At 33.0% G+C, this 26,358-nt stretch overlaps 2 protein-coding genes across 2 annotated transcripts; one reads left to right on the forward strand and one right to left on the reverse strand.

Moving 5' to 3' along the window:
- The first annotated feature begins 1,770 nt into the window (after positions 1-1,770).
- On the forward strand, positions 1,771-5,482 carry LOC115985675 (CASP-like protein 4D1). Its single transcript, XM_031108592.1, has 3 exons — positions 1,771-1,883; positions 2,130-2,256; positions 5,240-5,482. The coding sequence occupies exons 1-3, from the start codon at positions 1,771-1,773 to the stop codon at positions 5,480-5,482; spliced, it is 483 nt and encodes a 160-aa protein (XP_030964452.1).
- A 373-nt stretch (positions 5,483-5,855) lies between these two features.
- LOC115983858 (NAD-dependent protein deacetylase SRT1-like) lies at positions 5,856-17,992 on the reverse strand. Its single transcript, XM_031106693.1, has 14 exons — positions 17,803-17,992; positions 16,280-16,309; positions 16,091-16,183; positions 15,826-15,945; positions 15,248-15,348; positions 15,071-15,170; positions 13,352-13,431; positions 10,577-10,655; positions 9,997-10,050; positions 8,875-8,980; positions 8,272-8,354; positions 8,014-8,081; positions 7,011-7,113; positions 5,856-6,510 (listed from the first exon to the last, which is right to left on the reverse strand). Exons 1-14 carry the CDS (start codon positions 17,899-17,901, stop codon positions 6,217-6,219), a joined length of 1,410 nt encoding a protein of 469 aa, XP_030962553.1. The 5' UTR covers positions 17,902-17,992; the 3' UTR covers positions 5,856-6,216.
- Positions 17,993-26,358: the final 8,366 nt, after the last annotated feature.

Below are 26,358 nucleotides of genomic sequence, written 5' to 3' on the forward strand. Positions count from 1 at the left end.
GTTTAATGATCTTAAATCAGCAACTTTTATTGTCTTTCTTCAACTGGAGTAGATTTAGCTCTTTCACCCACGCTCTACAAATTCACTATTTGGGGTTGTTAGGATAAACCCAAATCCTATATTGGATCTAATCCAAATTCAGTCCTTACACTATAGATTGTCTCAATTTTACAGACATCATAAATTAGCAAAGTGTTAGCTTAGCTAGGCTTTAATTGGTGAAGATGGCACTACCAAAATCTCAAATTGTGATACTTTCTTTGAGGGGCCTTTCTTTACTTTTCCTACTACTATCACTCATAATTGTTCTTATTAATACGAACACCCAGTGAATGGACCTGATGGTATCATAGTGATGTTGAACAACCTTCATAGCTACAGGTATGCAGTAGGCACTGAAAAATTACTATGCATCATCACTAATATTGCTACTGTATTTGTGCAGAAATTATTCTTAGAAGCATAACTATGTTTGTTTGTTTGTTTTTTTTTTTTTTTTTTGGGGGGGGGGGGGGGGGGGAGGGTTCCATGCTAAGAATATTTTTACTCATATCATTATCGCACACAATGTGTATGTACAGACTGAAATCGCGTTTTTGTGAAATCGTGTTTATTTCACAACTATAATGACATGATTTCATAGATTGTGTCATGTGTGTATGATTGTGTGTTACTAGTTGTGTATAACAATAATTAACCTTAATAATATATTCTATCATGAAACAATGTAATTTATTATATTTTATAACACACTACAACAAAATGTATTTTTAATGACAAAAATTAGTGAGTTCGTCGCTAAAAATACAGCTTTAGTGACGAAATATGAATTTCGTCACTAATAATGAAAAAAATTAAGAGCGCTCGATCAGTGAGCTATTACGCACTCTTTCAAGGGTGGCTGCTTCTAGGCAAACCTCCTGGCTGTCTCTGCACCCATATTTCGTCACTAATAATGAAAAAAATTATAACATTTAGCGACGAAAAATAAATTTCGTCGCTATTGTGATTTGAAAAATGGGCACCAGTGGAGGGAAACTTTGGCGCGAGTTTAATTAATCTATAGTGACAAAATATTTCATCGCTAAAAGTTAAAATTTTTAGTGACGAAATATTTCGTCATTGTCGGTATTGCTGTGGATAGTATTAGTGACGAAAATCCTTTCATTGCTGTAAGGAAGAATTAGCAAAAGTAATATCTTGATTTTCATTCATTTTTGTAGGAAACTTGTGGAACCTATTGTATTTCCAGAGTGTACACATTTTACAACTAGAATTAAAGCTCACTACAACTAGGTTTGATTATTAGAACATTGTTTTCCCCAGATTTTATTTTTTTATTATTATTTTTTTTGTGTGTGTGGCTGTGACTTTACATTTTCTTACTAGTTAATTGTGGGCTGTTGTAAGTACTAGAAGGAGAGTGAACCCCCTTTTAGGGAGGCAATTTAATAAAGGATCTCTCAACAAAGTGAAATTTAACTAATGAATTATAGGCTGTTAGAATTTTCATTGATCTTATATGGTTGTAAACTTGTGAGTTTGTGCATTATGTAATTGTTTCTCTTTATCTAATGATTGTCATGGTCATGAATTAAGTACTAGAAGTTGTCCCTTTTAAAGAATTTCAAGATCCAAATAAGGTGAGTTTCTTATGCATACATGGTTAATATGTGAATCTATAAAATGCTTCTATTTTTCCCCAGTTAAGATGTACAAAGAGTATCATCTATATTTACTTTCTTGACCAATGAAAATGCTAGTTAAAACATGAAATTGAGTCTTGATTCTCAGATAATTGACTCTCAACCTTTAACAGTGGCTATGCTTTCTTCTTTGTTATTGGCAATATCTCTTTTTAAGGTGCATAAACTTAATGGTAAGTATTTCATTATGGCATTGATGGCAAGTGATCTATATACATACATACATACATACACACACACACACACACACATATATATATATATATATTGAGGAAGAAGTGATCTCTATTTCATTCTAAAGTCTAAACAAGCTCCCTCTCCAAAAAAAAAAAAAAAAAAAAGCTGATATTTCTTTTCTCTATTAATTGTTTTTGTTTTACTAAGTATTTCATTAGTTTCACGTTAAACTTTTGTAAACTGCAGCTACATGCTTGGTATTAGCGTCGATGGCATTGGATATACTCTCTTGCAAACAATTGCATTTGTAATGTTCTGGATTGTGATGAACAATGATAAAGGCCTCACTCTATTTGAATTTTATGGTGACAAGGTACAACGATCATATAATTTCTTTTGTTTAAATTATCTTTGATTTCCTACTAATTTCTACCTATTTTATTTCATTTTGTCATGGCACTCTAGGATATTTGAGGCTTAGTTTTGTGTTTAATAGCTTCCTTTTAAAAAATAAAAAATAAAATAATAATAATAATAATTAATTAAACTTTCACATTTGCATGTTTGCAACTGATAAAAACGGCCTGACTCATTGTATATCCTGATCGAAAGGCTTGTCCTCTAAGTAAGAAACTTAGACAATATAGTGGCAAGGTTATTAAACCCGGACCGGACCGTACGGTCCGACCGGAAAATCCGGGAACCGTTCAGATTCACGGTCCATTTAAGGTAAGGAACCGTTCCATGCGAAAAAAGCATGGAACCGTCCGGACCGCGGTCTGTGAACCGTGACCGGTTCACACGGTTTGGACGGTTCCCTAATTTCAGCCTCTTTTTTTTTTTTTTTTTTTTTTTTTTCCCCTATACGGCGTCGTTCCACCTTTTTTTTTTTTTAACCCTCTCTCAAAAATCACTCTTAGCCTCACTCTAAAACCCTCTCTCAATCACTCTCAATCCTCACTCGTCTCTGCCTTTCTCAAAAATCACTCTCAATCCTCACTCTCTCAAGTCTCAATCACTCTCTCGTCTCTACCTCTCCCTCGTCACCGTCGCACTGTCGCAGCTCAGCCCAGATTTCTTCCTCAATCCTCACTCTCTCAATCACTCTCTCCCTCGTCGCCGTCGCACTGTTGCAGCCCAGCCCAGATCTTTTCCTCACTCTCTCAAAGTCTCAATCACTCTCTCGTCTTTACCTCTCTCCCTCGTTGCCGTCGCAGCTCAACCCGGATCGCAGCTCACTCTCTCACGCTCATCTCTGCCTCTCTCCCTCGTCCCTGTCGCAGCTCACTCTGTGCCTCGTCGCCATCGCCGTCGCCGTCGTTGGTACTTTAATCTGTTTTTTCTTTGTTAATATTTGCAAGTTGATTGTAGATGATGATATAGATTTGAAGTGTTGGTGTGTAAATTGATTTGGGTCAATTGAAAATTGATTGTGGATGATGATATAGATCTGAAGTGTTGGTGTATGTGAAGACAAGGCTTGTGATATTATTGTAATTGTGAAAATTGATTTGGGTCAATTGGTGTTTCTGTCTGCCAAAATTACTTTGTTGTGTCTGCAACTTCTTGCTGCATGTTTTTTATTTTTTTTTTTTGTATTTTTTATTGCTGTTGGTTTCAATAATATTTACATTATTCTCAAATCATTTGCCCCATTACTAAAAGCAATCTCAACATAATTGAAATCCCAGAATTAACATAGCATCTGAATATGCTAGATTTCAAATTTACTTAACTACAGCTATCAGACCACATATTAATAAAAAAATAAAAAGAGAAGAAGAAAAATGACCCTCAAGAATAGAACAGGTGGACCATGGACCTGTTTCAAAATGAGTTCAGTGATAGAACAGGCAGACGCCTTATAGTATCTTAACTAGCTTTTTCTTATGATGGTGTCCTGAAAACAATTGGCCCTAATGTCTCACATACTTGACAAGCACAATGAAGAAGAAATGACTAATCAAAATGTGAAACAAAAGTAAGCTAATAGCTAGTCAAAGTGAGAAGAAGCAAAAACAGTGTGAAACAAAAGTAAGCTAATAGCTAGTCAAAATGAGAAGAAGCAAAAACAGTAATAAAAGTACCAATGACTTGCAGAAACCCTGTGCTTTCCCAGATAAGAAGACATTATTCTCAGAAACCCTATGCTTTCCCAGCAATACAAGTTAATTATTTAGTTTTATTATTATTTTTTTTTTTTGGGTCTGTTGCATAATGAGTAGGTTCTGTGGAAAGTTGAAAAGGAAAAGTGAATGTGGGATTAGGATGTTTTAGGGATCAATTTTTGTATTATGGTTCAATTAACTTGTGGAAAGGATGTTACATTTGAAAAGTTTTTTTGTCTAGTGACTTGTTTCTTTCATGCATTTTTGATGGGAAGGAGTTTTTTTTGTCTAGTGTGTAACAATGTGTAATTGTGTACTGTATTTTTGTAAGTTTTATGTATTTTTTAGAAATAAGCTTTTCTAAATGAATTAGGCTATTTTAGTTAATTTTTCTATTTTTTTTATTAATTTAATGTTTTTATATATATTTAAAATAATTATTAAATTAATTATGACGTCATCACGGTTCGACCCCAGTTCGACCTCGATCCAACCTCAAAACCCTTGAACCTCTCCCTTTTACGGTTCAATGAACGGTCCGGGTCTGAAAACCTTGTATAGTGGTCCCCAGTCAGAGCTTTTATTATTATTATTATTATTTTGAAGCTAGACCAGAAAATGCTAGCTTCTTATTTGAAAATGGAAAATATTAAATCTACTATATAGTTACCGGAAAATATTTCAACCTAATAAATGAAGAGTAATGCTATGGTCACAAATTACTTTACAAATTACAATATTCTTATAATTTGTTAATGTGACTAATTATTATTTGTTCTTACTTGGGTTCACTACTAACATTACTTTTTTACTTATTAATAATTACTTTTCAAATCGGCAATTTATAAAATAATTTGTAATTCTAGCATTTTTCATAAATGAATGTTTAATAATTTAAAAAAAAAAAAAAAAAAAAATTGGTGATACGTGTTATATAGCAATAGTATATTTGTAGTACCTCTAATATCACTAGTTGAATATATAAAATTATTAGTGACACATCAATTTATAAGTATTATGGAGTAATATATTTATAGTATCTCTAACTTAGAGAGGTGCTTTGTAGTACCCCTAATATCACCAGTCGAATATATAAAATTATTAGTGACACATCAATTTATAAGTATTATGGAGTAATATATTTTTAGTATCTCTAACTTATTAAAGAAATGATATATCCACAATATTTTCACATTAACTTGGTTACATTTTTACTTGGGAGTTTGACATTAATGGTGGTTTTGGCAGGTTGTATCATACCTATTAGCCACTGCGGCAGGTGTAGGAATTGGTGCAAGCATAGATTTCAAAGATCTTGTTGATGGAAAATTTAGTATGAGCTATTACAATGATGAATTTGTTTCAGCTGGAAAATTAAGTACGACCTATTACAATAATGGACTTGTATCAGCTGGCTCCCTTCTCCTCGCGATTGTGTGCACTGCTTCATTGTCAATCATGTCTTCCTATGCACTTCAAAAGAAAGTTTAGTTGTTGTCAACTGTCCTTTGGCCATCTACCACTTTCATTCCTTAAGGACTTTATTTGAGGTCATTTTTATCAACCGTACTTTTACCTTTAAAAAAAATAAGAAGAAGAATTGGTGCTAGCCCCTTGATCCTCTTTTTTGCAGTTTTAATTTGGTTTAAGTTTATATTTATCCTCCAAATTTAAGAAATTATAATTTCATCTTTGAATTGATGCCTTTTAAATTTTTGAAGGACTAAACTGGGATGATTTATTCTTAGAGATGAAATGGAAGTTGAACAAAATTTCATTTGTTTTGTAACTTGTAAAAAATTGACATGTATAAATTGTCAAAATTCATCATACACATTCAATTTTCCCGAACTTGATACGGGTTGCGACTAGAATAGATTATTCATTACTCCATATCAAAAAATACTATCAACTTCAGTTAAACATAAAAAGCTACACATACAAGCCCACAGATGATTGAAAGCTCATGAGAAACCCTATTTCCATCATTCAATTTTTTGCCTAAACCTTTACAGAATGGGTTCATTATGTTCCCCCACAAAAAATTCCAGATTCACAGCAATGGAGACCCAATGCCAGTACAAGTTTTCTTGGACACTACAGCGTATATGCAAGGTTAACTTCTCTATATATCATCTAGACCCCATTCTTCTCCCCATGTTGCACTGGCTCCCAAAAGTAAAATTTACACCCAAAAAAACTGAAAACGAGAACAAATAATCAACTCAACAACATTTTAGTTTCTTGAGAGGCATTTCAGTATTAATGTTATCCTTGAGCCTTCTCATTATATAGCCACTACTCTTGGGAATATCTTCCGATAATCCAGTGCTTGACAAATAAGTGTTGTATGCAACAAAATCAGTCGCAATGGCATAAATAGAGATTTCTTTTGTGGGAGGTAAAAGATTCTTTCTTTCAACTAATGAAATTTGCCCACAGCATTGATCTTGGATTGCTGTCTTCTTCAGTTTCTGAATCACATCATCCTTATCATGGTTGATGCTATCTGCTAACACCTGTATGGTACAAAAAACAAATAAGTTTTATCCTAATCTGATTTAGCCTTTCCTGAATATTTAACTTGACACATAAACACAAATAGGTAAAATGCTACAACAGAACTCCCCAACCCAAAAACAAAATACATTAGGATGCCAAAACAATCAACTAAACAGAACATCTACAGGAAACATATTGCCAATTTTATGCATCACCAAAGTCTAAAAGGTTAAATTGCCCGCACAATTTCTAACTCTAGAGTTATCTCAGAATCCTTTGCAGTAACAAGATTAATTTCTTACAAACTCTAAAAGAAAAAAAGAAAAAAAAAAAGGGAAATGGTAACTGAAGAAGCAAGTAAAATATACATAAACAACGTCCTTTAAGGATAAGCTTATGAGCTTTGTCCCCACCGTCACTATTTTTTCTGGGAGAAAAAGGTAGGCATACAAAATCAAGAACTAAGTTTTTTACCTGAAGCCTAGTCAAAAAGGAAAGAAAAAGAAGAAATTTGCACCTGAAAGTTGACAGGGAACTCAACTTTTGTGCTCTGACACCCACAACCATCACTAAAATTGATCTTCAATGATATTTTAAATGGTCTTGTACTAATTAATTGCCTGTATAAAAATAGTCACATCAATTACTTATCAAAAATAAATAAAAAATAGTCACATGAAGCAAATATTAAAATTACATAAGAGTTACATTAAATGGTAAACTAGGCAGTCCCAATGCAGAGTAGCAGCACCATAATTCTACAAGCCTTAGCCATTGATTTTGCACAAGCAGTGAAATTTTTTGTTTCAATGCTTTTGGCAAGCAAAATGATATAACTCAGGACAAGCTTACCAATTATTTGGTCATTCAAGCAACTATCATTAGATAATTATTCTTTCTAAACAACACATCCAAGTCTTAAATTGGAATTCAGGATCTCATTTCTTTAATTAGGGAGGAAAAGAGAAGAAAGCTCATCTCCAGTTCAATGAATATTTTAAAATTTCTCCCTTCTTTTTATTAATATTCTCATTCCTCATATTTTGCACAGTAGTTTTGAGGATGTAGTAAAATTTCTTTCCAAGCTATATATATCAACCATTTTTTCCTTATTTTAGGATTTAGAGGTCCAACTTGCTCAAGTTTCTGGTTCTAAGCCTAACAAATGGTATTATTCTAACCCTATGTTCTATAAAAGATATTCCAAAACATTGAAGAAGGGTTCTAAAAATTGAAGAAGGTGACCCTCCTTTCTAGTCTACCATGTCTACTCCAAAACAATTTTAAAAAGGCCAAGAGAAAAAATATTAAATTATTGTTATTCAACATTTCAATGCCTGTGGGTGAACTTCTGAAATGAAAAATCAGATTTGTCTAATGCTGTTTTAGATTATTTCCCTACCAATGTGAAATTTTTTTTACAATGGTTGAATATGAAGAAGCTGTAACTTTACGTCTGAATAAGAGAGAAAATTTCACCATGTACCAGCAATTGCAGTACTTAATCTGAAAGAGGATACCTTTTCAGCAAAAATGGTTGCTTAAGTAGGATAGCTGTCCTGAGATTTGGCCTGTCTAAGAAGGAAACCTAAACATGCAAATGAATAATCTCAGAATTAAATCTACCAAGGAATAAAATGTAGATAGACAGATTTGAATAGAAGTGTAGCAGTCAAATCAAAAATAGGATGATAGAAGAAGCGCGTCTTCAGCTCTGACCAGTTAGGGCAATGAGAAACATTAATATTAAAATACTAAAACTGACAGGAAGACTATACCTCAACTGATTTGATGAATTGCAATGGAGCATTCTTCCCATGTTCGCTTGTTACCCTGAGAGTCCAGTTCACATATTTTTTGTCTGCATTGCAAGTAAAGCACCAGAATCCAAACCAGCTACATTAAATCATTGGATCTATGTAGCTAACGGCACACATGATGATACTAGAAGAATAATTTAACTGTAAGTGAAAAAACTAAAACATTTGCCTTGGTTAATTGGTTCAACATAAAGGATAAACTTTGTTTTTACTGGTCCAGGCCACCACTGCAGAATGCACTAATCCGTGAGTCAGAAAGATTGGTAAATAGAACCACCTGATTTGATTTGTTCTCAATAGGCATGAGATGATTGGATGGTGTAAGCAAAATTGGTCCTTCTTCTGGTGCACCAGATAATCTGCTTCCTTAGTTCAGGAAGATGGAAATTGCCAGTTGGGTTTGTCCAACCAAGAAAGGCATGGGACTCCTTGGGATGTCACCTTAGATTTCTATTTATCCTTTTTTTATACAGATATAAAAAGAAAAAGACTAGAGCCACCCCACCAAGACTATTTACATCAAATATTAAAAACAGGGAAGCTTAAAACTAGCAAAGCTACCTGAAAATCTGGGGAACTGACGATAAGTAAGATTTATCTGGAAAAGATCAACTCTGACATATGGAGGAATCTGTAAATTAAGATCATACATAAGCCCTGCAATCACCTGCTCTTGATCAAGTTAGTAACAGGCTTGTTACAAAATGGGCAAAGCAAGTCAAATGTCTTATACATATGAGCAGTAATTATCTTCTTGATGTATAAGGAAATGTAGAAAATAAATACTTCGAATTCACTGAAAGGGCCATCTCCAATGCAAAATTTGTAACCATGCTCCTTAAAATGGACTTCTACCAATTGTACCACATGACTGACAACCCATTTTTTTGAATGTAAAACTCTAGCATTGCAAAGTACAGTGCCCCAGAAGCATGATATTTCAAATTGTTTAGGGTCCAAACTTCAAGCTACAGAGGGTTTTTATTTTTCTTCTTTTTTGTCTGATAAGTATTCCCCCATCAATGACCTACCGATCTAATGGATCTTAGGGGCCTCCCCAAACTTCAACATGAAATTTCAGTAGTTCAGCCACCTTGAGTTACCTAGTTCTAGGCGTACTGTATCAAATGTACATACAATTACCAAAAAAAAAAAAAAAACAATTTTAATATAACTCAAAATCATTTTCTTAATTTTAAACTGCACTCAATAGTCACAAAAACTAGTGTAATGAAGGACTATGTAATATGATAAGAGAAAGGCAGAGAGATAAACAAATACTTTCAAGAAAATCTATACACTAAACATCTTAAGTTGTTAGAAAATGGTGAATTTAATCATTTAACCATATTTTAACACTTATCATGCTTGGACCCAAACTCCCCCTTAATAATTGGGGCTCAAAAAGTAGTATTATGAAATTTTTTAAATCGGATGTAAAGTAGAGACATGATTTAAACTAAAGCTCACTTAGTCTGAAATCATGATAAACTACCACTTGCCCCAAAAGCTTAAGATGTTACGAAGTTTTGAATTTAATCATTATGAAGGATTATTGTGATATGAGAGAGAGAATCAGATACTTTCTACCAAATTAATTTTCTAAACATCTGGGCTTTTAAATTCCATAATGTGATGGAAAAATTTTGCCAAAAGTACTATTTTGATCCAAATTAATAATACCTTATCAACTTGACCATGGATAACCAAACTTGCTTTCTTGTCTTTTGGAGTTTGCTGCAGATACAAAATGAAATTTATGAGGAACAATTGAGGTGATGGTGTAGCTGCATAATAAGTCAACAAGACATACAGAGTATCCTGCACTAAAGATATTGTTGTAATAGCAGCATGGAGTAAGCAATAGACAACGAAAGCAAAAATGTTATTCCCGCAAAAAAATCATAGGATGGAGAACCAAAATAAACATTGAACTGTCTTGGAAAATGTATATGTATGGGTTTAAAGCAAAAAAAAAAAAAAAAAAAAAAAAAGATCATCAGATGTCCTGACCATACACTTGCCTGAATTATAGAAAATGAAAAAAATTTCAATAAAGCTCAAATGCTGGGTGGAAAAAACATTGACTAAAATACGAGAAACATCCAGTTTCATTACTATAAGACCTTGCTTACTTGCAAGAGGCATTAGTAGCAAAAACTTCGCAATCTGTCACATTTCTAGATTTCACTTTGGATGGTATAGAAACGTAGATGTAACAGAGAGAGGAAAAGAAAAGCCCTAGAGGAAAATATCGAAGTACCTGAAGATTTACAATTATGACCCTACCCCCACCACGGAGAGTTTGAAAAGGAAGGTCACATGCTGGAGTTATCTGCAAACTGCACAATAATATTAAGCACCTGATGTCTAATTAAATGAACAAAACAGTTTAAAAGGAAAGACAGTAATCAATAACATTTTCCTTTAATGTCAGAATCATTAACAACCATAATTCAACACAGAGATGGTACGGAGACTTCAGATATTAAATCTGAAATTTATGCACAAGATCTTTCACCTTCAGCCATTACCTATGATGCAGCATCAGTAGTAGCACAAATAGAAAATGAAGGGAAAATAAAGGGAACTGGGAAAAAACCCTAGACTTCACCACCTATGGCTGGATTTTAAGTTCAAAATTCAATGTCCCAAACATATACTAGAGCTTCTTTTTAATACCCACCAGGATTACATTAAGAAGCAAAGCTACGACCATGCCACAACTACAACCCCATAAAATCCTCAATCAAAACAAAAATCAAACTAGCTCAAAATTCAAATAATTACAAAATTTTGTTCAAATCAGTATAGTATTTGGTGTCCACACCAACTACCCCAGGGTGGGAGAGACTCAATCCAATCAAGCATAGCTCTAGGTAGCATTCAAACCAGTCAATTAGTGACAAACAATCCTCCACCATCTAACCACAATGTCACTGGGTGGCTCCTTTGACTATGTCAATGAAGGTATACACACATGATCGAAGGTCAGTATCTGCATTGACACTGGGTGGGAGGAACTCAACCCTATTGAGTGGGTCTCCTAACAGGATAAGATCAAGCTGCTGCAGGTCCTCCTTTGGTAATCTAACTCTGGCCATCCTCGCCAGAGAACCAAAAAAAGTTGAACACCTCCATCCCTAATGAAAACAATCTGCTAATCCAAAGGACATTAATAGATTCTTTATGTGTCGGTGGAAGGTTTAGTGGGGCCAGATTAAGGCTAGGATTGGCGATTGGGTTAGGGGAAGGTTTGTGAAAAGGTTTATTTTGTATGACTGCTGGACCTTTATAAGCACCAAAGCCTCAATATTAAGAGTTAAGCTAATACCATAGTCAGATGGGATATCAATGACATATGGGTTTGATCCAACTCGTATTAAAATTTGAATAGTCCAACACCACGAGCTTGTAGTTTCCTAATGGTTCCTATGGGAAACTGCTTGGGCCAGATACAAACCATGACATAGCATGTTTACATGACATTTAAACTTAGCCGAAGTGAATGAAATCCCAATTCATAGCATGTTCACTTACAAGACATCTTAATAGGTTCTAAACACTCCTATTTATGACCTCAGTTTGACCATATGTTTGAGGATAGTATGCAGCAAAAAAAATTAGCTTTGGGTGCCAAAGGGTTTTCCAAAAATAACTCATCAATATAATGTCCATATGAAATGGGACATGTTGAGGGATATTGTCATCTAGTTGGCAAATTAAACTATCTTGCCATTACTTGTCCAGATTTATCTTGGCATAGAGTTTTGTGAGTCAATTTATGGCAGGTACTAGTCATCCACAATGAGTGGTTTTTCTTCAAATTGAGAAGTATCTGAAAGCATATCCCAATTATGTAATTTTGTACAAGGCTAATGATTATTCAGGGTTAGAAACATTTATATTCCAATTGAGCAAGATTCACCCTCAAAGAGAAGGATCAACTACCGGATATTGCACCTTTCTAAGGGGAAACTTGATTCCTTGGATAAATTAAGGCAGAGTGTCATGTCCCGCTCAAGTGCAAAAGCTGAGTATCGAGCCATAGTTCCTACATCATGTGAGCTTATGCAGATTAAGCACCTATTTAAGGAATTAAGGCTTAATATGCACTGAAGTTCTCCTGGTGTACCTGGGTATTTTGCTTAATGAACATTAGTTACTTATCCAAAAAAAAAAAAAAAGTGCACTGCAGTTACCATTGATATGTATTATGACAAGTAAGTAGTAATACATATTTCTTTGAAACCTGTTTCATGAGCAAACTAAGCATATAAAGCTGAATTGCCATCTTGTTCAGTAAAATATGGGAAGTAGAGTTATTGCTACCCCAATGTTTCTACAAGAACTCAAATTGAATTTACTAAAGCCTTATGCAAAGCTAGACGAGATTAGCTATGTAACAAGCTCAGATTTATATGACGTGTGGCCCAGCTTGATGGGGATTATTATAAGTAGTATTTACTATATTAGGAGTAAATTTGAAATAATGTAGTAATGTTATTATCAAAAACGCTAAGCATGTGTGTTAGTGTAAAGAAATTAACCCTAAGCACACTTCCCAAGAATAATAAAATGTAATTCAAATCACCATAATATTCTATGGCTGCACCACCTTAACCCTTTTGATCTCTTACCTTAGCACTTAAAAGGAAGAAACACTCAAGAGTCTAAAGATAGAATACAATGATAAATTTAAACATCTTATGAGGTTGACTAGCAATAGATAGTATAATATTAGCTCAATCAAATACTACAGTTTTATCTTCTACTGAATTCTGACAACACTCAGATACTTGCATAAGAATAATCAATTCAGAGGAGATAATTAAATGGGAGAAAAAGGTTACAGGAACTTCAAATATAAGTGTAATAAACAAAGAAAAGGTTGATCATATATGACCCACCGATCCTTTAAAACTGAAAACATTGTAAAACTAAGAGCTAATCGTATAAGGAAATTTAACTTCTACAAAATTCCATAACAAAAATTTTTAAGTGATCAACGAAAGCATCAATGCAGGTAAAAGCCTACCTGGTCCCTAAGCACAATACAACATCAGCCATCCTACACTGTTCCACAGCTGGATTCAGCTCCTTTAGGGGCAATTCATCCTACATTAAAGAATTAGACTCATGCATCAGCATTATCAACTTCATAACTTTAACTTCTCAAACCATCTAATTACTTCTCAAACACCCATTCGTTATGAATCATTACCCCGTTCTCTAACAGTTGACAATAATTATCAGACACAAACATAATTATGCTGATCTATGACCAAGATTATTTTTAAAACTTTTAATCTTATAGTGCTTTCCATACCTTGCCACCAATAGATGTAACAATTCAACATCAAGCATTCTGATGTCATGATCAAGAAATTCAGATGGTCCAACATTAATTCAAAAAATAGAAAACATAACTTTTCTTACCTCATGACTATTTTAATTAGATAAATTTTAATCATTCTAACTAAACTCTAAACCCTAAACTCCATATACTATTAAATGAGATAGGGCCACAGAGCAGCATAACAAAACAAAGGATTTGGAAAGGGGGGGGGGGGGGAACATAAAGGCAGAATCCCTCAATCTTTGCAACTTTCTTGCCTGCCATTGTCCTCCAAGACACCCAGATAAAAATTTTCCTTGGTAAAAATTTCATCAGTAAAGTTGATTATAAATTAAATTCTGGTTGACTGAAAATAAAAAGGAAAAAGAAAAGAAACTCAAATAAAGAAATCAAGGCCAGTTATTCTATGAAAGCGCGGTATGGCTTTCACACCATTCATTCCTGAAATTAAAAACGGCAGTTGGTACAGAGTTTGGCACAATACCGATATGCACACACAACAGATGTTGAAAAACAGGATATGTACAGAATAAGGCAAAGTGAAAATACGGCTTAGTAATTTTAGATAATATAGTGTATTATTAATAAATAAATAAAATATGCTCATGCCTATAGTCAGAGGTCATGCAGCTGCAAATTTGGCTCACCAAATAACATAGAACTTCTACACGACACAGTTTACTTGAGATGGTTTAATATAGGTTTATGCAAACAAAAATGTGAATACTTTGATATTAGTTTCACATGGTGTTCAATTGTCATGAAGCATCATGATATGCACCCAGCCACCAAGAGACTTTGTAATCAGAAGATGGTTTCTGTTGCTTTATTTGTCACTTCATCTCAAGCACCAAATCATCAACTAATAAAAGTACAAAATTGTGGAATCAGTTTTTTAAGCTTCCCACACACACACACACACACACAATATTCAATAGTTGGGGGAGGGGATTTGAACCCAGGATGTATCCGTTAGAGACACCAGGAGGTGCCACCATGCCAACAAAAAGGCTCTTGGCTACAATACAATGTTAGATCAATTATGTCATTCTTATTCCTTAACGGTACGCCCCAGTTAGTTGTATCCATGTTAGCATTAATGTTCACCAGCCAAGCAAAGCAAGTAGGTACTTATTCAGATAGAGAATATACGAACACTACAATGGAGGTCTTTTATTTACTCCTAATGGAGGTTTACTATTTGGAGAACCTTGACAGTGCCTTCCCTTATAATATGTATGTATATTATTATGATTGACCAGATGACTGAATTCAAGCAAAGCAACAAATCAAGTAATCAATACACCTATTAAGCTTTTTTTTTTGGGGGGGGGGGGGGGGGAGGGAACTTATTAAGCTTAAAAATTGATGTAACCAAGCAAACAAGGAAATACATACCTCCCAATCAAGAACAGTGTCCGTTAGTCTTGCCCCACACTTACAATGCCGTGACGTCTGCTTCATGCCTATAGTCTCCACCTCAAAATCTCGCAAATACCTTCATAATTAAAATTTTAATTTATTTCATAATAACATTGAACTTTCCACTGAAATCATCCCAAGTATAACTCTTACTCTTCTCCACAGGAAGGACAAAGTTCTCTGAATGAATTGCCATGCAACTCGGCAATTTTTTCCCTGGGAATTCCTGATCGGAGATGGAGGCTATCCACATTCTAGAAAGTACAATAACAAGACATCTATCAGTAAGGCAAGAAGATATCCTAAGATCTAGCACTCTATAACCCATTTGGATGAAAACAAGGCTGACTGTGAGAAATCAACCATCTAAGATTTTTGCTTTGTAGGATAAATAGAAGGTTCAAAGTGGCTGCTGTCATATTCAGCAAAACCATATCCAAGTTGCTTCTTATTCAAAAAATTTACAAAGTGTTCATGCACTCCATTCGATCAGAAAGCAATTGATAAATGGAAGTGCAAGTATGACACAAAAACACAGCATATTTTGAGTCGAATTCTTTGACTATAGAGAAAAAGAGAGTAACTTGATATATCCTTAATCCACCATTCCTACTTGCTAAGATATAATCACCCTTGCATTGGCCAAGTACTATTTGCGCATTGTTTAGGATGATCTAGTTTCAAAAGCAGGAAAATTGAGTCACAAAGACAAGGAAAAAAAAAAAAAAAACCTGGCTAATGACAAACTTCAAGATACCAGCCTTCTCCAGAGCCACCAAAGCCATATGTGTTATACCTGGCATTGCACGATGGAATGGCAATGATGCTTCAGGCACACCTTTTCCTTCATGCTGCAGGGAATCATATAAAGCGCTAAAATGAGCTTATTTTATAAATAAGAAACATTATGAGGCAGGCTGGTCGAAGGTTCATCCAATGATTCTTTTGGGTTCATTTAAATTTGAAAAGACCTTCAAACCTAATCATGGTTCTCACCTGTAGTGTCCAAACTCCTTTGGGACCTCGAAAATCAGGTATTCCACAGGAAGTGGATATTCCTGCACCTGTGAATGCCACAATATGCTTACTCTGCAATGACAGGAAAGACGGTTCAGAAAATTGTAAAATGCTTTAGAATATGCATGAAGACTCATTAAGATTATTTAGTCCTGAAGTGTACTACACCTTCCGAATCAAAGCCGCAAGATTTTCAATCTGCCATTGCATAATAGAGGGAATGGTCAGCACAATAGTATCAAGATCATGTAATCTATCAAGATATGTATCACCCAGCATAATATAATTAATCTACATAATGAAGAAGTTATCAGTGATCCCAATCATCATATCAGCAATCATTGGCCTTTACAAGAATTCCTAAAGCAGATCTTTCACAGTAGACCTAAGAAGCACGGACACCCAAAAATTCACAGCATGTCCATGCTGGACACAGATAATTCTTGTTCAGAAAAGAATAAAAAATGCACTGGTAAGAAAGACTAAATTGATCTATGTTGAGGTAATGAAAAAAAGTAGAGGAAGACCAAAATTCACATTAGTAGAAGTAATAAAAAAGGACATGCCAAATAGGAAAGTGATAGAGAGTATGACTTCCAATAAAATAGAATGGAAGAAAAGAATACATATGGTCGACCCTAACTAATCTGTTGAGTATCCATAGCTGATCCGCCTAAAAAAGAATACTTATTTTTTTACTGATTTTGATGGAAAGATTGGATTCAAAATGAGGAAATCAGCTTAAAAATTGTGGTGACCCTATTGACGAAAAAATGAGGGAAAGTCACTAGAGATGGTTTGGTCATATTCAGATAAAAAGTGAGTTGATTCAAATTGAGGGAATGAAAAAGATTTGAGGAAGACCAAAAATAACATTAACAGAAGTAGTAAAAAATGGACATTTAAATTAAGAATGTGACACAGAGTATGACTTCAAATAGAAAATGGCCAACCCTGGCTAATGTGTTGAGGCTCCATAGCCAATTTCAAAAGATTTGGGAGTAAGGCTTTGTTGTTGTTGTTGTATTATTAACAATTTTCACAAATAAATGGAAGATATTGCCTGGCATTAAAGAATCATGTTTCTGAATGTCAAAAAAAGAAGGATACATGGTGTCCCTCAATTTAAAGAATTCTAAAAATTGTACCATTTGTTGTGGCACAGCCAAATTTTGCATTTTCACATTAACATTCAAACCATTATCACCTTCATCAAATTACTTGCCTCCTACATTTAAGAATTATGACATAAACAAAATCAAGACTTCTAAAATTCCACATTCTAAACATTCAAATCCTATCATTAGACCAAACAGATGAAACTTTCCACGTTTAATACGATAGTTTGCATTTGGTTCTACTACTTTAATCATATTGAAAACAAGAAGAACAAAATTCACACACACACACACACACACACCCATCAAAACCTTTCATATACAAAAACAATTTTAGCCCATCAAGCACAATCCTATATCGAATCAAACCAATGTTATGTTTACCCATATGACATATTACCTACAAATACAAGCACAAAAAAACACTTTCATGGGCTTTCAAAATCATAAATAATAAGTCTATAGTGATAACAACAATACAAGAACATTCACAAACAACAATAAAATAGCACATGCAACACATAAACAATTATCTGAACTAAAAAGACAGGTGGGAATATATTGGAACCTTACTTTTTGTTGCAAAACATGAGGTGGGTCGAAAATCTCAGACATTCCAACCGAGCCCACATTTTCATTGTAAGAAAGCTTCTCTGCAAAACCCAGAGACATGTTTGTGTGTGTTTTTTTCTCAGAGCCTATAAACTATTTTATGATTTCTCTTCCTTGCGCTTGAAGGTGAAACATTTATAGTTGCGTCAAACATTTCCACTATAAAGAGTCGTACTCATATGGGCTATCTTTGTCAATTTGAAATGACAGAATATACCCTTATAACATTGGACAATAAGCGTGCAAATTTGTGAGAATGGTTAGGTTTGTGGGTAGGACTCAATGGACTTTTCATACTACTAGATAAATATGGGGTTACCTTGAAATATGGGTTCCTTTTAGGGATGACAATTTAAACCAGCCCCACTGTGCGGGTATTTGCCTCACCCCCTAGTTTAAGATGTGTAACAAGTGAAATTCTATAATTTAAACAATAACCATTTAAACCTTTAAAGTTTCAAAAATTAACTTGTTAAACCCTATAACTACTACATGTGGCCATAGTTACAATAGATTTTTATTGGAGTTTGTAGCTTGCCTTTGTATTAGAACCCCATCCCCTCTTCCTTGCCTCTGTGTGTGTTTTTGTTTCCAAAAAAAAAAAAGGGTAAATATCTCACGTTACTTCAAAAAGTATATTAAATATAGTATAACTTATCTCACCCTACATTAAAAGTTACCAAATTTTTGTATGTTATCCTAGTTTCGGCATTGTTGTTTTTCTTTTGTTTGTAAAGATTCTAATAGTGTGACAAATGGTTTAGCTTGTATTTGCCGAGGGTCATGCTAATGCCTTGGTTTGGTTGGACGATCCCCCTTGAACTTTTGGTTCTGTTCTACAGCGGATGTATCATCTTGATTCAAATCAATAAAAATGTCTAATCTTTCGCTATAAAAAATAATAATAATAAAGCTCTATAATTTCACAAATAACAAATTAAACTATTATATTTGAATCAAACACTTGGTCCATATTAAATTAGAAACGCAATACATAGGCTTAATTTGTTACTTTGTGAAACTTTTGTTTATTATTTTTAAAATTATATGGGTTTAATATGTTACGTTTTGACATTTCAATAATAATTTTTTTTTAGGAGAAATAAACACACACATATAGGAAAGAGATGATTGAGTTCTAATGCAAAGGAAAACCACAAACTCTACTAAAAATCATGGTAACTTTTAAGGAAGGGTGGTAACTTTTTGAAAATTCAGGTTTAATTTGTTATTTTTTAAACTATAAGGTCTAATTTGTTATATTGCTTAAAATATGGGATTTCAAAACGTAATTTGCCAAAAATAAATAATAATACGATACCTCTATGTTTTTCTAGTGATGCTAGGTTGTTAATAAATTGGCCCATTTATAAACAATTTAGGCTCGATTCAACAAAAAAAAAGTTATGTATATTCATTTATTTAGCAAAAGAATGAAGTTGAAGCCTAAGTTTAGAAATAATTTGAACTTCAAAAAACAATGTCACTTCAGTGCGGATAGAGCTTTCAAAATCGTGTCGCTTCTTAGTTTTGCAAGGGAAATTGTAAAATCCCCTCAGCCAAAAAATCCAAATGGAGATTTCTATATCCATTCCTCTTCCTCTCTTCAAAACCATGTCTCTTCTTAGTTTTCTTCTTCATTGTTGATTTCACCTTTCACTTAGTTATCTCTAACCCTCCACATTTTACGGCTTTTTCTCCCTAACAAGCCCAATTGTGATGCCAGAGGCAGAAGCAATTCTAAGGTTAGTTTCTTTTTTGTTCTTATTATCAGCTATAGTGTAAAATATTGGTAGCAATTTTCTTATGTTTGGTTGTTGAGAAATTGACAAATTTATGGTTCATAGTATGCGTTTGGGTACCCTGCGTTTGCGTTTCTGGTGTCTCATGCCTTTTTTTTTTTTTTTAATTGAGAAGCATGTGAACATAGACCTGCTATGCACGGGACCCACCATCTCATTGACAACCAAATTTGCACTGGAATGGCATTGTTCAGTGGGTCTCATGCACTGTTTATGGGACCCACAAACTTTTTTTTTCAATAACTTTTTCATTAAAAATAGGTCCCATAACACTATTCACACATTTAAAAATTATTTTGTTACAATGTTTTCAGTTTTCAGCAAAATAAGCAGTATCCAAACATACCCATATGTTTGGATACTGCTTATTTTGCTGAAACTGAAAAATTCTTGCTGAAAATACCGTAGATAAAAATAAATATTAGTTGAAATAGTATAGTGAGACCCATAAATAACGCCAAAAAAGTGCAGTAGGGCTCATAAATAGTAGCAAAAATAAGCTGAATAGTGAAATAATTTTCATTTTCATTTCAATCCAAACGCACACAATGTCAAAATTATTTTCAATTGTGCTCGGTTAGTTAAGATGCTTCACAATTTTAAATTGTTTTTCTTTCAATACAAATTTCTGAATCTGATACCTTTCTTTAGGTAGTTTCGCTCACTACATGTTAAAAATTTTGTATCTATATACAAACCACATATTAGTTGATGTTTCTAATGATTTTTTTTTTTTTTTAAATAATTTTGATGTTGAAGTGTTAAAGAGGTTTTATTTATTTTTTTATTTTAAGGATGTTTAGACCTCTTCAAATATCTGACTATTCCCTCGGAGTACTAGGTTATTATAGGGAGGAATCTCATAAGGGTGGCAAGAGGTTTCAAACCCAAAATTTCATGAATATCATGAGGCCTTAGGAACAACTAGTTCTAATTTGTCATACTAATGCTCCAAAAAAGTATTATTTGACTAATATCATCATACTCACATTATAAGGGAATCAAAACATAATAGATCTTCAGAAATTTTTTACTACTAATTTTTAGGAAAATACATTTTTAGTCACTACATTTTAGGATACTTCCCATTATAATTGGGCCCTACATTTTTCAACTTATCATAATGTAGTCTCTACCATCATCTCACTAATGGAAAGTGTCTGCATAACACAAAGTGCACTAGCACATTAAAAATATACTTTCTCAATTTAATTGATATTGAAAAAAAAAATAAAAAAACAAAAACAAAAAATTTATTTTCCCAGTTTTAAATATAGAGGGGAAAAATTGTAGTAACATTTCCAACTTTTCTTGACTTTCTTGACAACCAAACACAACATCACAAAAATTAAATTTACCAATCTTTAATTTAGGTGGACACAAAAATCAACCTAATACTATACTTAATCAAAACCTTTAGAAACCCCAAAAACCCAAGCTCTCTCTCTCAACCAAATCAAAACACAAACCCATCTGTGGGGTTTGTGGCCATAGGTCGAGTTTTATGGTGGATCTGTGGTGCTGGATAGTTAGGTTGTGTTCAATCTAGGTTTTGAGGAGTTGGTTTGGTGATTTTGGCTAGAATTTATGGAAGCACAGAGGCCTTTGCCTCTCTCTCTCTCTCTCTCCCTCTCTCTCTCAAGCCTAGAGTAGATGAGGCAATTTCATCTGCAAATCAAGTCAATCGATTTTGTTATGGTTGACCAGAGACACAAGAATAAGCAAAGAAAATGGTGGGTATCACACAATCTAGTGAGTGTTTTTATGTTGATGGTATTTCTTTTAGTTTCTATATAGTGGGTGTTCTGTTGTTGATTAGATTGGTTTTTGATTGACTAAGTTTGGAGAAATGAATCTTCATTAGATGAAATTTTGTGTATTTGGTTGAATCTATGTTATGAGAAATGTTGTATTAGGATAACAACTTTTGGTGGAATGTATAATTGCTTTTTGTGGAACAATTTGTATACAAATTTCAGAATAGAAATTCCTTGAGTAATGTTCTTTGTTCTCCTTGTTAGCATTTTAATTTTACTTTTCCAATTTTTTTTTCTATTAGCATTTTTGTGTTGTGTTTGAATTTTATGGGTTTGTATTTTTGTGTTCATATTCAAGATGAACCCATATCTGAATTCACGTGTTTTTGAGTTTTTAATTTTTTTTATTTTTCCCTTTTTATTTTGTTTAAATTGATAAATTAATTTTTTTAAATTAGATGCTAATGTGGATGTTGATGTGGCATTTATTATTACTGTATTATTTTAATGGTTACGTAGACATTTTTCGTTAATGAGATGATGTTAAGGACTATATATTGAGAACAAATTAAAAAAAAAAAAAAATAGGGACCAAAATAGGAGCTCCAAAAAAGTAGGGATCAAAATAGTAACTGGCCCAAAATGTATTTCTTTCCTTAATTTTAATACGTATTTAGTTAGACTCATTTGTAAATGTGTCTAATGCATATGCATGTGATTACAAACTATTATATATTAAAGCAATAGCTTAAGTAAACGTTATTTTATTTTATTTTATTTTTTACTGCAAAAGCAAACACTATTTTATTAGGTATATATTGAGAATCTAATGCTTGACTTGTGGTGACTTTCACTTTTTGTTCAGGAAGATATACACTTACAATTGCATATGGTAAAAATGATTTGTAAGCGTCATACATATTTGCCATGTGTAAAATTTAAATGTTATGTATTTTGTTTTTGAAACACTAAATCTTATGTATTTGAGTCCCCTCAAATAACTCCTAAATAAATAAGTCTCTTTTTTAGAAGATAAATAAATAAATCTTTAAATGTGTATTATTGCATTTTTAAATGGACAAAGTTTAGTTACAAAATTAGTGGTAGCCTTAGACTATAACCTTACTCAATATCTTTTTATTGGAGGTGAATTTTGACAAATCCGCCATTAGATTACATATTCTTCTTATTTTTTCCTTGGTCACAAACTTTCTAAAAAATTAAAAATCAATAGCTATGTCATCAATAAATTGTTTAAATTGCAAGTTTTTGTAGTTTAAAATTATGCATAAAACATAAACTTATAGATCATATAGTAAATAATATCCGATTGATACAAAATCTGACATGTGTATTAAAAACATAAAGAACATGCAATTCAAGGGGTAAATTTTCAAAATATATGGTAATGTTTATTTTATTGAGTAAGATTGTTGTCTAAGGCTACAACCAATTTTATAACTAAATTTTGTCCTTTTCAAATTGCCTCTCAAAGAGTCTGACATAATTCGTGAATTAATTAATTCCTTTTGGTATAATGCATATAAATATACTGTATTTTTTTTTTAATAAGAAATATATTGTAATTTGATTTTCCCTACCATGTATTTTTTTTTTCATAGAACCCTACCCTGTATTTGATTTACCCTGACTAGCTACAAGCTTTCAACATTAAATTTTCTCCTAATTTCCTTCTTTAAATCACAGAAAATTATTGAATACTCCGAAGTATCATAAATATGTACTCCCCTCTCTCACATGAATTGTGGGTCTCACCATAAATTTAATTAGTGAGACCCATAGTTATATGAGAGGAAGGAGTATACATTTATGGTACTCTGAGTATACTCAATAATTACCCTTAAATCACCACTGAAAATCCTTTCATAATTAATGGATTAATTAAACAGACACATCGTTTAAAATTCTTCTAATGCTTAGAACTAATCAGCATCATTTCATATGTTTATTTTGATTGGTTTCATCATTTTTGTTTTTGTTTTCCATAATTGATTGGAAATGAAAGTTTGAGAATATAAAATGCATTTAGTACTTACATAAATGATAATTGAAAGCTTTATAAAATTGGAAGGCAAAAGTAATAAGGTATTTAGCGTTTAAGGAGAAAATTGGCATCTGCCCTTTTTAAAAAAACAATCCAGCGTTTTGCCCTCTTTCCTAAACTAATTAGGGAAATGCCTCTTTTTTTAAACTCGACTTTCTAAAAATCGAGTTTCAATTTAAAACTCGATTTTTGGACAATCGAGTTATAACAAATTGAAAATTAAAATAAAATAAAATAAAAATCGAGAGTCCTATAGTAGCGTTTTAAGGAGCACTATAGTGACGTTTTAAGACCCTATAGCCGTATTTTGGAACTTGAGCTCCATGAACTCAAGTTCCATGCAAATTTTTTTTTTTTTAATTTTAATTTTTTAAGTTTAATTGCCCCATACCTATAGTGACGTTTTAAGGACCCTATAATGGCATTTTGAAACTCGATTTTTGGACAATTGAGTTATAACAGGGGGTATTTTCCTAATTAGTTTGAGAAAGGGGGCAAAATGCTAGATTTTTTTTTTTTTTTTGAAAGGGGCATTTGCCCATTTTCTCCTAGCATTTAATGTGACTATTTGGTCACCTAATGATAGTTGAAAAAAAATCATAAAATTTTAACATATTATTTTCACTTATGTTATTTCCTTGCCACGACGTATCATATGATGTTATTATAAAGGAAAAACACTTAATACAAGGTGGGAATATATACTTCAAAACGACGTGTTTTGAGGTGTGCATCTCTTATATTTTTCCATAGACTTCCCTAAAGTTTCAACTATGGTTACATTCCCCAATTATACAATTTGGAAGATGATCTTGATGAATCGTTTGTTATAAGGTGTAAATATGCAATCCAAGTTTATAAAAGTAACAAGTTTTTGGATAACAAACACATGACTTGTAGCAAATTTGGGAGCAAAGTTGACCTCTCAAGCTAGTTGTGGACCCAAAAAATAGGTTTAGCGCAATTTGTTTTTTCCTTCTTTTAGGAACTTACTTTATGACCTTTCGGATACAGATTTGTTTAAAACAAAATGTCTTTGGAAAGCATGTGAGCTAAATTTTCAAAAGTTTCCTAATTTGTAGAATTTGACCTTGAATCTGGTTTGTGAGTTTTACAAATGGTACCAAACACAAGTTTTTACCTGAAAATTCCCCCTTTGTATTTGTCGTAGCTCTTCCTTGCTCATTTGTAATTTTCATGGTCTAAGCATGCCAAAATGCCAAAATATGGTTTATCACTAGACCTTTCTAACAACACCTTACTTTACCAATTGGATGTCATTTGATTATGATTAAAATTACAAATCCTTATGACACTTTTTCATAATTGGCTAAGTCCTTTGGTTGGATTTTCAATGTCTTTATGATATGTTTTTCATCTCAAATCTGATTTGGTGCCTTGAGTAGTTATTTTAAAGTAAATTTCATGATCTTTCTCATAAGCTAGAATTTGCCACTATTGAATTGGTCTAGTAGAGGTCAAATCCTAGTCAAGTTTTGTTAGATTATCTTGGAAGTTGAATCTAGGTATAAGGGCATTCACATCACTCTCCTCAATTTTTTAGCCAAATTAATTAAAAAAACTTTCATTTTTCTAGTTTACCTATCTATTTTTTTCATACATATGCATCAGCCTCAATAAATTTGTCTTTTTCTTTTCTTTTCTTTTTCCCTTTATTCACCTACGAATTGCCAACTAACACTCTCATCTTATCCAATTTTCTTTTAAAATATAATTATTTACCCAATGTTTCACTTTCCAAAGTTTAATTTGCACTACAAGATCTCAAAAATATCTCCACTCCATAATAATATAATATACTTCTTCTCCCAATTTTCTTGGGGATATTTGCCCTCTAGCATGGTTATTAGAAACTATTTCGTTAGTAAGCAAGGTTTTGAAACTATCAAGGAAATTAACATCTTGAGTTCGTGAGGCTCAAGTTCAGAGAAGAAACTCGAGCCTTATAGGCTTGAGTTCTAATTGCTGATATGGATATTTTTACCACATGGAATTTGAGTCTCTAAGACTTGAGTTCCACAAAAGAATTTGAAGAAGAAAGAAGAATCCACGGGAGCTTTGAAGAATTTGAAGAAGAAGAACCCATGGTCTTAAGAATTCGAAGAAGAAAGAAAAACCACATGAAGAGAAGAACCCATGGGAAAAGAAGCCACTGGAAGAGAAGAAATCACTGATGGAGGATGAAGAAGAATAGAGGAAGAAGTATAACCCATGGAGGAAGAAGATGAATAGAGGACATATCAAGTGAACACAGGAACTCGAGTTTTATATACTCAAGTTCCACATGAATTTATTTCCACATCAGATTGCCACCACATGGAACTTGAGTCTTAGAGACTCGAGTTCTATCTTTGAAATCGAGTTTTAGAGTCTCAAGATGCTAGTTTGTCACATAGTTTTGCAAAGATGAAAACTAATTAACATGTTTAAAAAATAAAGCTAAATGCAAAAAAAAAAAAAAAAAAAAAAAAAAAAAAATCCATTTTTCTTTCTTCTTCTTCAGTTATCTATTTCCTTCTTCCCAGTTCTTACCTTTCTTCTTTTTCTTTCCTTTAGTTTACCAACTTAAGCAACAACACTTCTAGAGAGTAGAGACAGGGGAGTCTATTGTTTTCATTTTGTAAAATTTCTTTCATTTTCTTTCCCTCATATCACTATCTCTCTTTTCCATCACTGAAAAAAAAAAAAAATCCATTTTTCTTTCTTCTTCTTCAGTTATCTATTTCCTTCTTCCCAGTTCTTACCTTTCTTCTTTTTCTTTCCTTTACCAACTTAAGCAACAACACTTCTACAGAGTAGAGAGAGGGGAGTCTATTGTTTTCATTTTGTAAAATTTCTTTCATTTTCTTTCCCTCATATCACTATCTCCCTT

The sequence above is a fragment of the Quercus lobata genome, chromosome 4, assembly GCF_001633185.2.
Source record: "Quercus lobata isolate SW786 chromosome 4, ValleyOak3.0 Primary Assembly, whole genome shotgun sequence".
NCBI lineage: Eukaryota > Viridiplantae > Streptophyta > Magnoliopsida > Fagales > Fagaceae > Quercus > Quercus lobata.